Raw genomic sequence first — 15,450 nt, forward strand, 5'->3', positions numbered from 1 at the left:
CTTCATCAAGTGAGGTCACCAAAATGCTGTTAGGAAGGGAATTCCAGGACTTTCACCCAGTGATGTTGAAGGAAGTGATATAGTTCCAAGATAGGACCAAGAGCAACTTACAGCCAGTGGTGTTCCCATTTATCTGCTGCTTGTCTTTCTTGATGGAAATGGCTGTGGATTTGGAACGTACTCTCTAAGGATCTTTGGTGAAGTTCTGTCGTGCACTTGTTGATAGTATACACTGCTGCTACTGTACATCAGTGGTGGGAAGGAGTGGATGTGGTGTCAAAAAAAAAAAAAGAGGGCTGCTCTCTTTCTAGACGGCAGATGGGGAGTTTTCCAACACACTCCTGACTTGAGTCTTCAGGATGTGGACATTTTTGCGTATAATAATTAAAAACTGAACAATCTGTATTTGATGCTACTGGAAAGTGTTTAGTAGATTAAGATCTATATAAGCAAGACACAATCTTCTCCTATTGATTCAAAAGCTTTAAATTTAGTTAGCTACATAGAACATACATTCACTAATAGTTCAGATATGGGCGCAGCGTTCAAATGCCACAAGACCTGAACAATATCCGGGTTTAGACTGAAAAATGTCATGTAACAAATACTGAGCAATGACCATCTCCAATGGAGAGACAAACTAACAACCATCCCTTGACATTCTATCACAAAATCCCCAAGTATCAACATCCTGGGGTTTACCATTGACAACTTAACTGGACTAGCCATATAAATACATTGGCTACAAGAGCAGATCAGAGATTAGGAATACTGCAACGAGTAATTCACCTCCTGACTCTCCAAAGCCTGTCACAATCTACAAGGCTCAAGTCAGAAATGCGATGGAAAACTTCCCACTTGCCTAGGTGAGTGCAGCTCCAACAAGACTCAATAAGCTTGACACCATCAGAATGAGAGCAGGTCTTCTGATTGACACCACATTCATTCTCTCCACTACTTGCACACAGTAGCAGCAGTGTGTACAATCAACAGGTACAGTGTATACAATCAACTGCAGAACTTCACCAGAGATCCTTCGAGAGCACTTTCCAAATCCATGACCACTTTCAAGAAGAAAGACATGGGCAGGAGAGAAATGGGATCACCACCAGCCCCGAGCCACTCACTGTGGAACTATATCACTGTTCTTTCAGTGTTGCAGGGTCAAACGACTAGAATTCCCCTCCTAACAGGATTTTGTGTTTGCCTCAAACACAGGGACTGTAGCAATTCAAGAAAGTCCCTACCTTCTGGAGGACAATGATGGATGATCAATAAATGCAGGCTAGCAGGGTGATACCCATATCCCATGATTGAAAAGGAAATTGTCCAGGTGCAGGAGCAACATTTTGTCATCTCAGGATGTAGGTTTCTGTCATGTGTTCATTTGGCTGAACAGGTAGATTGTTGGCCTACAGACCTTTGACCAGATAGTGTCAATGCTGACACATTTCCAGAAAAGCTTTAGAGTATTTTTCTAGTGTATTATTTGTCCGCCCTGGAATGCTGTCCACCGGAGTTGAGAAGACAGGACCTGCTGGGAAAGATGCTTTTTCAGCCATCCTGGCACAGTGACCAATTCCTCGTAATTGGCTTTGCAGGAGTTTTGCCTCAATGCAAATGCACCTGGCACCAAGTCAGAATTTAGCTTTTGATCTAACATCTTCCTATTGAATCTGGAGGATGCAGTGGAGACATTGCTGGTGGAATTTCTCTAACATGCTTATGTGTCACCTTAAAGCTCAACTGCACTCTGGTTTATTAAATATTGCCTAGGTGAAAAACTCTAACCTCAATCACCTCCATACCAAACTTAAGCTGGCTGACAGAACTATATGATTTATGGTTAGCATGACTGTTGTTCAATCTGCACCAGCTTTGCAATGCACATGCTCTCTCATTTCTACAAACAAAAAAAAATTGCTTTCAAACGTAGCCAAAACTAAAAGCGCATCAAGGCCAGTTAAAGGTCCTGTCCAAACCCCATAAGTGGAGAGGGAGGAATTCTGAGCACTTCCCATACTTTAACAGCCATCTCTCTTAAAAAGGCCATCTTTGATGAAGAGATCCAACATTGGATCTCCTGCATCAATTCAGCCTTCTGAAGAGGCAATGTGCATTTGATCTCTCAAAGATCTCAACTACTAGTGCAGAGTGCAATTGGTATCACTGCACACTTGCACCGCAGTGATGCCTAAATAGAGTCCAATACATATATACATACAAACTGCTGTGGACATCCCACCTTCTCATCAATTATATATCATTTTATAGGTGATAATGATGGCTTGAAAATATCAGAGTATGGTAATCAACTGAAAATCACTGAAGGTTGAAAAATGCTAGAAATGTCTGTTCTTTTTTACCCTGGTGCTGTAGATAGATTGGTGGCTTGCTAGTCCATATAACTTTGGATTGTAACCACAGTCCTGCATCCCTGCCTGAAGAATAGAACTGCCACATCCACTCAAATAAACGAGGATGTGTGTCGGACGGTCCAGTTGGATGATGGAAATCAACAATTTGACATCTGAAATACAAACAGAATATTCAAATTATTCTACTGCAGAGAAAATGCTTAAATGTATTAATTTTTACAGCAGCATAAATAATCCTCTCCATTTTCAACAGTTTGATTTTTTTTCTTGCAATTCTCCTTTAAATTTCCTTTTACTCTTCCTGCTAGACATTGTGACAGGACATGACCTATGCTTCCAAGCATAGGAGAAACATTTTTAAAATGGACACCAACAGCATGCACCCTGGACAAAGTAATCTTGTTGATTGGCACCACATACACAAAAATCCATTTCCTCGACTACTGATACACAGCAATATACCATCTACAAGTTGCACTGCAGAAATTCACCTAGACTGCTTTACAGCATCTTCCAAACATACAACCACTACCATCCAGAAAAACGAGGGAACACCACCACTTGCAAGCTCTCTTCCAACTCACTCAGGGTCTTGACATGGAAATACATCAAATGAAAACAAAATACAATGGATGCTGGAAATCTGAAACTAACACAGAAAATACTGAGGAAATTCAACAGATCTGGCAGCATCTTCTAGAAAAGTGTCAAGCTGGACTTAATGTTAACTGTTTTCTTCTCCACAAATGCAAACAAATTTACTCAGCATTTTTCATGTTTGTAATGGAAATGCATCACCCGACCTTCAACATCACTGGGTCAAAATCCTAGAAGTCCAATCCTAAACAGTACTTGGGTGTACTTACACCAAATGGACTTGAGGTTCAACAAAGCAGTCACCACCACCTTCCCAAGTGCAACTAGGAATGGACAATAAATACCAGCCCATCCAGCAACATCCACATCTAATGAACTAATTTGAAACAAAGTTTGTAAATCGAGTTTAGAAGTGAATGGCAGCAGCCTGAATGGATCCAGGGAGCAATAGAGTTATATTTAATCTCGCCCTCACTCCACAGACGTTCCTTCGGTTTGATAATCATCAGAACTAACTACCCCACGGAATTGTAAGGTCCGTTGTATCAGCCAACTGAAAACAGCTGTCACAATAGATCATAGATTAAACCTGGGCTTTTATACAGAGGCAAGTGATCAAAGAACTCCATACTCATGAACACTTTTAAAAGGTCATTTAGTTTCCAGCAAAGCTAATGAAAATTTTAACAATCTGTTACTGCCATAAAAACTAACACGAGCAATTTCCAATTTCCAACTTCCAACATCTGGCTTTAGTACGTTAGACCCTTCATGGACAAAAAGCATTTTTAAACAAAGCCACACTTAATCGACTTAATACAACTGAAGTGGTCACTTGAACAAATTCATGAAAACATCAATAAACAAGAATCGGTCTAAGCTAAAATGAACAAATATAAAAAAAAGCTGAGAGACTCAGATCTTTATCTTCGGTTTCATCCACACTTTTCTGGAAGTTTCACATTATTGGGACAAACTTACCTGAGATTCAGTGAACTGTATCTTGGACTACAGCTTTAGAGATAACAAAGAAAATAGATTCATAACAATTGATCTCGCTCTCGCACTCTCACTCTCAAAAGACACCACTTAGTGAAAAGCAAATTGGCAAAATATCCATTCACCATAAATTCAAGGATACCTCCAATTTTCACCATTGCAGAGGATAAAAGACATCAATTTTAAAAAGGTTCCTTCACGTTAAAACTTCACACCTAAGGATTGTTTTTTTGGACTACCTATTCTTAATCTTCCAAGACTTCTCCATCCTTTTAAACACTATATGTGTGCTGTCTGTTTAATCTTGCATTTTATTATTATTTTCTTCCGGTTTGTAAGTAATAAAATTCCTGTCATTTCATATCACCATAGTTTTCCTAATCTCTTATTCAAAGAGGAGAATAATTCCAGGTTCTTCAATTTAACTAAAGATTTACTATAACCTCTTTGCTGCTGTACTCCACACCTCTATTTAAGAAGCCCAGAACCATAGATACTGTTTACACGACTTTTTAAGCTTATCACCTTCAATTCTTTTTGTACAGTACTCCCAGGTCGCACTGTTCCTGTACTCTTAGTATTGTCGTCACTTTTTTTATTTCTAAATGACAAACCGAATTATTTGTAGATATATCAAATAGAAGCAGACGTAGGCCACTTGGCTCCTCAAACATTTTTCCACCATTCAATATCATAACTGCTCCATTTGTGTTTAAGTTCTTCATGCCCATCTACTTCTGATAATCTTTGATTTCCCTGTTGTAAAAAACCAAAAAGGGTGGACGCTAGGAAATTGTTTCCGTTAGGCAAGGAGACTAGGACCCGTGGACACAGCCTTAGAATTAGAGGGGGTAAATTCAGAACAGAAATGCGGAGACATTTCTTCAGCCAGAGAGTGGTGAGCCTGTGGAATTCATTGCCGCAGAGTGCAGTAGAGGCCGGGACGCTAAATGTCTTCAAGGCAGAGATTGATAAATTCTTGATGTCACAAGCAATTAAGGACTACGGGGAGAATGCGGGTAAGTGGAGTTGAAATGCCCATCAGCCATGATTGAATGGCAGAGTGGACTCGATGGGCCGAATGGCCTTACTTCCACTCCTATGTCTTATGGTCTTATCTACACGCACCTCAAAAATATCCAACGAGTCTACCTCCACAGCCTGACAGAGTTTTAGAGTTTCACAAACTTCAAAAAAAACAATTCATTTCAATTAAAAGGGTAACCTCAAGTTTTAAAATGCTGCCCTTAATTATGTCACCTCAAAATTCACATTGTTCAGGACAAGTTATCCCTCACTCTTCTAAACCTCCAGACAAAACAAGCCAGTTTGTCCAACCTTTTCTCATAACACATGAAAGTACACCTTGACGTTAACAATGAAAGAGCAACTGTCTTATTCTTACTTTTCATTTCAATGTTGTTACCAGAATTATTAAGTCAATGGGTCATTATCATATCACTTACTCACATTTCATGAAACATTTAATGATGTAACTTCCTTCTAGCCTTGTAATTTTGCATTATGTTTTGCACTTTGAAACCAATACGCAATTTAAAATTATTTTGAGCTATAAAAACACATGATCAGTAACTTTTATGGAAGTAGATAAAGGTTTATGCACTTCATTTCTGGGATTTAGGCTCGATTTACTCTCTGTTGGCTCTGAGGAATTTGTTTAAGTTTCAGTGAGAACAGTTCAAAACTGTCTGATTTGCCAATATCATTTAGGCATATCAGGATAGTGTCGATAAAATGGGGAAGAAAAAACATCATTCAGCTCCACTTGGATAAGATTCAGACAGAACATTAAACAGACAGAACATTAAACAGAATAGAACCAACTTTACTTTTCATTTAAAGCATAATGCAAATGAATTGCTATAAATCTTAATGAGAAAACAATGTGAAAATTAAAGGCTAACGTTTCCAACATCAACATTCATCTATTTTATCACACAATTTCAATGACAGTAACACAGTTGATTTCATATCCAATTTTGGAAAACCATCAGCTTTCCATAATTCTCTCAAGCCGCAGTGGATGGTATCTCAGGTGCCACGTGTGGTGAACAAAGGTAGAGAGGTGGAAAACATCTGTTTAACTTCTGACTTTGTGGTAAAAATATTGATAGCAAAATATAAACACTTATCATTACTGGACTGTTGAAATATTCAAATGAAATCCTTTAATATTTTAACAAATATAATCAATGACTTACACTGGGGGATACGGATATGTACAGAAAGATTCGCGTTAGTCAGAATCTTACAAACTAGAATGCTGCACAAACTGCCATGCTGCAGGTACTTATTAGCAGTGGTATCTGATCTGGTTGCAGGTCACAAAATGTTTTATGAAATCCATGTGCAGCTACTTAGAATGCATCTAACTTAGCATTAAAAAACTGCATGTGTAGCATTTAGGACTTACAAGCTCAAGCTCCCAAACACTAAAGGCAAGGGTCAGATCTAAATAAAATTGAGTCCTAACTGGAGTTCTATACTATCATTATGGCAGATTAATTGTGTTAAAGCTTTGCCTGGAATACTTCTGAATCACAATCCATCTTGAAACATTGGCAGTTTTTAAAAGAATGTAATAGGCTTCAACTCTGCAATATAAAGCAGTGATGTCATTAGTCTGTAGCAATTTTAAATATTAGTCCTCAAATAGTTGAATTAACGACCACTTTAATAACCACTCTCCCTCATTGCTCAGATTTTTGAGTATAGGCATAGGGATGTTATGTTGAAGTTGTACAGGATGGTAGTGAGGTCTCTTCTGGACTAGTGTGTCCAGTTCTGGTCTCGCTATTATAGGAAGGATTGTATTAAGCAGGAGAGGGTTCAGAAAAGATTTACCAGGATATTGCCAGGAATGGAGGGTTTGATTTCTAAAGAGAGGCTGGATAGGCTGGGACTTCTTTCATTGGAGGGTAGGAGGTTGAGAAGCGGCCTTATTGGGGTTTATAAAATCATGAGGTGTAGAGATAAGTTGAATGGTAGGTGTCTTCCCCTAGGGTGGGGGATTTCAAAATTATGGGGTATATTTTTAAGATGATAGGAGAAAAATTTAAAAGAGACGAGGGCAATTTATTTGTGTTTTTTTTTACACAGAGTGGTTCATGTGTCGAATTAATTTCCAGAGGAAGTGGTGGATGCAGGTACACTTGCAACACTTCCAAGACAATGAATAAGAAATATTTGAATGGGCATGGGCTAAGCGCAGCAAGTGAAACTAGTTTAGTTTGACATTATGGTTGGCATGGACTGGTTGGACCAAAGGGTCCGTTTTCATGCTTTATGACTATTGGTTATTGAGCAGTTTTGATCTACAGTACACTTTGATCATGGGGCATTTGAAATAATGTTTTTTATTCTTTCATGGAGTGAGCGTGGTCAACAAGTTAGTTTTTGTTGCCCATCCCAAAGTGCCACTGAAGCTGAATGACTGCTAGACCACTTCAAAGATCAGTTAAGAGTCGGCCATATTACTGTGAATCTGGAGTCACACGTAGGTCACATTGGGTAAGGAGGGCAGAGTTCCTTCTGAAAGGATGTTAACGAATCAAATGTTTTTATTTTAAAAGTATGACAATGGACCATAATGTTATAGTTTCCATTACGGAGACTAGTTTCAATTCCAGAATTAATAATTGAATTTAAATTCCACCATGGTGGAATTTGGACCTGTTCCCTTTAGCCTAGTTATTTTAATACTTACAAGATGTTTATTGTTGCTCATCCCTAATTGCCCAGTGCAAAGTTAAGGATAAACCAGATTGCTATGTGCAGTATGCATTGTGGGGTATGGAATCACACGTAGACCCAGCTAGGTGAGTTCCCTTGCCGAAAGGACTTTAGTGAACCAGATGGGTTTTTCAGGACAATCCGCTATGGTGGTACCTGAACCTGATCCCCAGGACATTATCTGGATCTCTGGATTAGTAGTCAAGCGATAAAACCACTAGGCCAAGTCTAATAATTACTAGTCTAATAATTACTAGTCTATTAACACTATCACTACTCCATCATCATCTCCTCCAATTTTACAATAATTAATTTAGTTGGGCATTACATCGAACTTTACTGCAGTGTTGTCAAATAGCAAGTTTCAATTTCAGTCCTTTAAGCATGACAAGTGAATTCAAGTGCCAGTTTAACTCTTGCAATGAAATTAAAAATTACCAGAACAATGATCAGATCAGGAGGTACATTTATAATCAGTCCAAAGTATTCTTAACTCCTATACTAACTTTATTCTTAGGGAAGTCAATAAAGAATAGATTTCCGTTGCTCCAATCCAAGCTCGAGTTCCCTGCAATTTATTTTTAAAATGTGCAGCACCTTGAGGATCAAAACCATCCTTCCATGCTTCCTCTATCATAGACTGGATTTTCGGAATGCAAGGGATTGCAATGCCTAAAGGAGAGAGAATAAATAGAAAATATTTACAATTCTATATCGAAACTTTAAAAAAAAAAATTGAAAGATGTAAACATAATCTAAATTAAATTTGTCCAGATGAGTGCGACACCAACAACACTCAGGCAGCTTGACACAATCTTGGGTAAAGCATCCCATTGGATTCCTCCCGCACCTTCTACATTTATTCCTTCCATCACTATTGCACAGTAACAGCATTATGTGCCTTCCAGTGCACCAACTCAGCAAACTCCCTTAGTAACATCTCACAAAAGCATATAATCTGAAAAGTCAAAGACAACAAATACATGAGCACTTGCGGGTTGTGGTGTTCCTATATCTATGCCACTCACCACCCTGACTTGGAACTACATTCCTTCACTGTCGAATTACCTGCCTTTCAGCATTGTGAATCTATCTGCACTACGTGCACTTCAGCAGATCAAAAAGGAAACTCACCATAACCTTCAAGGGCAATTAGATTAGATTAGATTGCCTACAGTGCGAAACAGGCCCTTTGGCCCAACCAGTCCACACCAACCCTCCGAAAAGTAACCCACCCAGACCCATTTGCCTCTGTTTAATGCACCTAGCACTATGGGCAATTTAGCATGGCCAATTCACCTAACCTGCACATCTTTGGACAGTGGAAGGAAACCGGAGCACCTGGAGGAAACCCATGCAGACACGGGGAGAATATGCAAAATCCACACAGACAGACGCTAGAGATTGGAATCGAACCTGGGACCCTGGTGTTGTGAGGCAGCAGTGCTAACCACTGAACCAACATGCCACCCTAAAATTAGGGATAGACAATAAATGCTGTTCTAGCCAGCGATGCCCGCAGCTGGCTTTCATCATTCCACTGGTCTATTGAATTAGGTCAATAACCGAAAATGACATCCAGCAGGTACTACAGAAAATCTTACTTGAAAACTTGTTTTCTCTTTAGTTATATAGACTCCCTTTATGAACTTGAGTTCATGACCTAAATTGCCAATTCAGTGAAATAGAGGAAAAACCCCACTTTCCTAAATACACCCAGTACATATTGTAGAGCTTTAACTCTGCATGTAAAACGTTTAGCTTTTTCTAACTAAAACCATGTTAAATTCTACAGTAACCTGACAATACTCACCCTGCCCAAACTCCATCCCAACATTCAAACTCCCCATCAACTCTGACTGCCCTGCTCCCCAGACTGACCTGGTCTCTCCATCCGACTCCTGCCATCTTCCCTCTTGACCCTCTCCACTACCCCCTTGATCCACAATTACAATGTTACACCTGATCTAACAATACTCTAATCGACCCAGCAGCCACCCTGATACCTCACTCACACCACACACATTCACTAACGTGCTGAATAAAACAATTAAGACAAGTGATGCCATAAAAGGGAGGTGCGTCCTGATATCCTCTGTGATCACGTGCTACAAAGAAGAATTCCTTCTTCTGAAGAAACTTGGTTGTAACTGAGGCAAGTAGGGATGCAAGTGTCAACCTCCCAAAAGATTTGGGCCCTTGTTTTGCAAACTCATTAGTATTCTGATTTATATGAGAAATTATAGGTTTTACAGGAAAACCAGATCAGACAAGGTTAAAATGCCAAAACAGGCCTTAGGCCTTGACTGTTTCTAATATTAATATCTACTTTGCTTCCAGAATTAAAACATGAACGATGGTCACGTACATGACAAAAAGAATGCAAAAGCCAAGGCAAGCCTCAGAGCTATATTTGATAGACTATAGTTCATAATTATTCACCATTTTACAGAAATGCAACAGTCTCCTGGAACGAAAAAGGAAAATTAATTGTCAAAAGGAAATGTATGGAATGGTCGTGCTGTGTTGTAATTCACTCAGAATCCAGATCATTATGGCAATATGGACGTTTACATGAATGTTGTAGTCTGAAGCCATGGTTAGTAATCGTACAGAGTGCAATTTTATATCAATCACGTGGCTGATTAGGGATTCCTTACATTTTTACAATTGCCATTGCTATGTAATGGAAGGATTATAGATTGACACTCAACCTGCCTAGCCGCATTATTAACATGCCTTTCTTGGCGATCATATTTGGGGATTGGAAACAGTAACCTCTGAATCAGAGGCAGGCATGCACCCACTGCAAAATAAAATGCTGTAACCTAAGATTACCAAATTACAAACTAAATACTATGAGAGCTTGCTAAAAATTATGTTTCTAGAATTTGCTGTCATCATCCTACAAACAGTAATACTTTTGTATAACATCTGTACCATGTAAATCACGCTTATACCCTTCCATCTTCAGAAGTGAGGAAAGAAGCATTTGAAAATTCCGGTATCCACATCCCCAGCCTTTGTCTCCTAAAGAGGCATGGTAGTGATCAGTTTCTGCACACAGAAACACATGCCTTATTTCTGCACCATTTTTCTGATAATAATCATTTAGCATCTTAATTAGGCCTATAAAACAAGAACATAGTTCAATAAGTAAATATAAATCAATGGAGCTCTTGCTCATATATTCAAATACATAAATGTTTTTGTTAGACATCTATATAGTGAAAAAGCAATCTTGAAGTCATTGATTCTCTAGTTGTGTGGTTAAGTGCAATTAAATTCTTCTCAAGCACTGGTTAATTTGAAATTAAAAACAAATTTAAAATGATATTAACCAATTTAACAATGTCAATTGTTGTAAAAGAAAACTAATCAGTTTCACTAATGTCTTTTAAGAAAAGAACTGTGCCTTCCTTACCCAATCTAACCTACGAGTGACTCCAAACAGTAATATGGTTGATATTAATAACTATCCTCTGCAGAATTAGGGATGTAAGTGGGTACTAACACCCCATGAAAGAATAACATACACGATTTTTTTTTAAACTGAAAGTAAAGATGGCAGTTAAAGCTAAAGAAAATCTTGTTTGGCTTCTATTAAGTACTAGCTATGAATCATTCTCCTGCCCGCAGTTAGTAAGACGTGGTTTCAAGTCTCATCCAAAAATCTATGCCGATGCCACACTGCAGTTTTGGGGAGTGTTCCACTACGGTGTCATAAATCACATGATTTTACAAAGAAAGGTTATAACACAAGGATTTGTTTTTAATATAAATACAGAACACACTCTCTTACAAAGAAAGCATACAGAGCAACTTGGTGGGCAACAAACATGGGACAATAAGATCCATTATCTCTTCCAAGCACGTGTCTTTAGCACAGCCACTGAAACAAGATATTGCTAACCCTAATTTTTGAGGAAGGCATATACAAGGATGTCAGGATCCAAATGTAAACAAGTGCTCTGAAGACTAAACAGGATGTTTGTGTAAGTGATAACTTCAAAAGGCCTCCAATGGAAATAAGAGTGACTATCTTAAATATTCACTTGCCAGGTGATTAAGGATTTTAAATGGACTCGAGAAGGAAAGAAAATTACTTTTGGACACAAGAGGTGGACCAATGTCGGTTTTCGCCTAACACTTTGATAGGCTCAATAACAGCTCAGGAGAAAGTGAGGACTGCAGATGCTGGAGACCAGAGTTGAAAAGTGTGGTGCTGGAAAAGCACAGCAGGCCAGGCAGCATCCGAGGAGCAGGAGAATCGACGTTTCGGGCATAAGCCCTTCTTCAGGACTGAAGAAAAGCTTATGCCCGAATCGTCGATTCTCCTGCTCCTCAGATGCTGCCTCAATAACAGCTCAGACACGAAAAAGTTTTTCCAAGTGATCCATGCTGGCCAGTTTTCTTCAGGTGCAACAGCATTGTGAGAAATTCTTAAAGGTTGCTGTTTAGTTCAAGGAGATAGGGAACAAAAGAGAAAACTGCAGATAGAACAGGGAAGAAACTGTTATTGCCCTCTGCAACTAGTAAACCATGTGCTTTACTCAATTATTTAGCTTGTGCATCATATTTAAATTTTTGCATCCTCATAAGTGATTTCAGAATAATTTATGAAATGGTTTATGAGCGCAGCCCACTTTTTAGGTCATTTGTGACTCCCAACTTAGATTCTCGTTATAAGGTTGATCTTCCTTCAGATGAAATATTAAAATTGAGGTTCTATTCACTATCTCAGGAGGATGTGAAAGATCCTAGGACACCATGTTGAAGAAGAGTAGGAACGATCTTCTATTTACTTGATGATATGTATCCCTCAATTGATATGATTTGGATGTGAACATTGGAGATATAGTAAGTAAGTTTGCAGATGACACCAAAATTGGAGGGGTCATGGCCAGCGAAGAAGGTTACCTTAGATTACAACGGGATCTTGATCAGATGGGCCAATGGGCTGAGGAGTGGCAGATGGAGTTATTTAGATAAATGCAAGGTATTGCATTTTGGGAAAGCAAATCTTAGCAGGACTTATACAGTTAATGGTAAGGTCCTAGGAAGTGTTGCTGAACAAAGAGATCTTGGAGTGCAGGTTCATAGCTCCTTGAAAATAGAGACGCAAATGCACAGGACAGTGAAGGTGACGTTTGGTATGCTTTCATTTATTGGTCAGTGTACTGGGTATATGAGTTGGGGGGGTCATGTTGCAGCTGTACAGGATAATGGTTAGGCCACTTTTGGAATATTGCATGCAATTCTGGTCTCCTTCCTATCAGAAGGATGTTGTGAAACGTGAAAGGGTTCAGAAAAGATTTACAAGGATGTTGCCAGGGTTGGAAGATTTGAGCTATAGGGAGAGGTTGAACAGACTTGGGTGGTTTTCCTTGGAGAGTCGGAGGCAGAGGGGTGACCTCATAGAAGTTGATAAAATCATGAGGGGCATGGAAAGGACAAACAGACAGACAAAGTCTTTTCCCTGGGGTGGTGGTGGTGATGGTGGGTGGGTGGAGTCCACAACTAGAGGGCAGAGGTTTAGGGTGAGGGGAAAAAGATATAAAAGAGACCTGGGGACAACGTTTTCATGCAGAGTGTGGTATATGTGTGGAATGAGTTGCCAGAGGAAGTGATGGAGGCTGGTACAATTACAACATTTAAAAAGCATTTGGATGGGTATGTGAACAGGAAGGATTCGGAGGGATATAGGCTGAGTGCTGGCAAGTGGGACTAGACTAGGTTGGGATATCTGGTTGGCATGGATGACCAAAGGGTCTGCTTCCATGTTGTACATCTCTATGACTCTATCAGTCTAAACAAAATCCATTTTTCATTAGACTGCTGTTTGTGGCAACTTGCAATCCACAAAAATTAACTACATAACAGCAAATATATTTCAAAGGTATATCATTATAATGTCGTTTGGAAAGTCCCGAGATGGATATCCTGTTCTCATGCTTTATCTTTGATCACACCATGATAACATATATGCAAGTTCTACTGTATTAAGTTTCTCTCAGCCTTGTAGATCTGTGTTTCAGTCTTAATATTTTGACATTTTTAAAAACACTTTCATGTTAAAACAAAGAAACGTGATGTTTCAAAGAAATTTAAAAATGATCAAGTGAGTTAGAAAGTTTAGGACAAAATTTCAGAGAACACAGGATCTGCATTAGAAATGGATTTGCCCTAGTGTGGCCTTATAAATATTAGTCATGAAGTAAGATTCTGCTTAGTATTAAGAACATTCATTTCATAGCCAAAAATGACCAATCAAACCTGAAGTCCGAGTTCTGCCATCATCTTCTCCAACTGCTAATGTCTCCATTACTTCTGCTCTTCTACGGTGGTAGTCCGCGGGATTCATTTGACCCTGTGCCACAGCCCTCTCCATATTGCGCATCATTTGTTGTTTGTATCCTCCACCATCATCTAACCCATATTGCCGCTAGAAGAAAGCATTTTTCTTTAAAATAGCTTTAAAATTCCAATTTTGTACAATATTGACTGAGAATAGTAGTTGCAGAACCAGAAGTCATCAATATACATTTAAAGCTTTGTTTAATAAATATCATAATCTGATAAACAACTATTCTTTCCATATATTTTGCACAGACAGGTCTCTCATGATGTTACATATTATAGCTCACAGAATGTGGTTCCTTATAATTGTAGGACAAGGAAAACACAATGGGGAGAAATGTTACATTAAGCAAGTGTGACCCTTAGAAGTACTATACATCATACAAAGATTTTATGTAAATATGCATTTCGAAACAAAGCATAGTAGTTAAAGTGTTACCAGATGTAGAACACAGTGATAATTTACTATGTTATGGACATGCTACGGAAAAATAGTCAAGTAAATGGGAATCTAATCTAAATTTTTCTTCAAAACCCATCCAATTATTTGAGGTAGTGAAGGTAAGAAACAAGCTGCTATTCTGGATATAACATATTTCCCCTTAGATGCTGTGCAATATCCTGCTGTTCCACAGTACACTCAGCAACCAATAATTAATTAGTAAATTATCAACTAAAATGAACTTTAATGGGTATTTACTCTCAACTGAGAAACCTTGAATTCCTAGCCCGAATATAACACTGGCATCCAAGCATCTAATTTGTCTAATGGTGTGTACACATCCATTTTACACCCAAAGTGCCATAAACACCATATTTGTAACAATTTTCTTCCTTGTCTATGTGTATATTTCTGATGAGGTCCAAGAATTCCTGTGTTGACTGTATAGAGTGTCTGGAAGAAACCATGGTCTCATTCGATGTAACGCCACTGTTCACCTCTATCGACAAAACCCTAGCCAGAGAAATAATAGCCAACCTACTGGACATACAGAACAGACAACAAGACAGTGAACCTATCAACAAAGACTGCATACTCAAACTACTGGACCTGTGCCTCACAACGCACTTCACATTCAACAACCAAATATATGAACAAATCAACAGCACACCCATGGGCTCACCGATCTCTGGACTCATAGCAGAAGCTGTAATGCAAAGATTAGAACAAACAGTCTGACCGCAAATTCAACCCAAACTCTGGGTCAGATATGTGGATGACACCTTTGTAATCATTAAAAATACAGAAATAGAGAACACACACTGGATCATCAACGCCACACTCACAGGAATCAGATTCACTAGAGAGGAAGAAAAGGACAACCAACTCCCATTCCTAGACGTGATGGTACGGAGAACACCG

At 38.8% G+C, this 15,450-nt stretch overlaps 1 protein-coding gene across 5 annotated transcripts in view; it reads right to left on the reverse strand.

Moving 5' to 3' along the window:
• Positions 1-15,450, reverse strand: part of LOC122546224 (zinc finger containing ubiquitin peptidase 1) — a 54,177-nt gene that overhangs the window by 4,588 nt on the left and 34,139 nt on the right. For all 5 annotated transcript variants that reach the window (XM_043685027.1, XM_043685023.1, XM_043685033.1 and 2 more), the window contains exons 5-8: positions 14,004-14,172; positions 10,668-10,856; positions 8,234-8,399; positions 2,367-2,530 (exon numbers count right to left, since the gene is read on the reverse strand). In XM_043685027.1, the coding sequence (XP_043540962.1) occupies positions 2,367-2,530; positions 8,234-8,399; positions 10,668-10,856; positions 14,004-14,172 (688 nt within the window). The remainder of the gene's footprint in view (positions 1-2,366; positions 2,531-8,233; positions 8,400-10,667; positions 10,857-14,003; positions 14,173-15,450) is intronic.

Source organism: Chiloscyllium plagiosum, chromosome 3 (genome assembly GCF_004010195.1).
Source record: "Chiloscyllium plagiosum isolate BGI_BamShark_2017 chromosome 3, ASM401019v2, whole genome shotgun sequence".
Lineage (NCBI taxonomy): Eukaryota > Metazoa > Chordata > Chondrichthyes > Orectolobiformes > Hemiscylliidae > Chiloscyllium > Chiloscyllium plagiosum.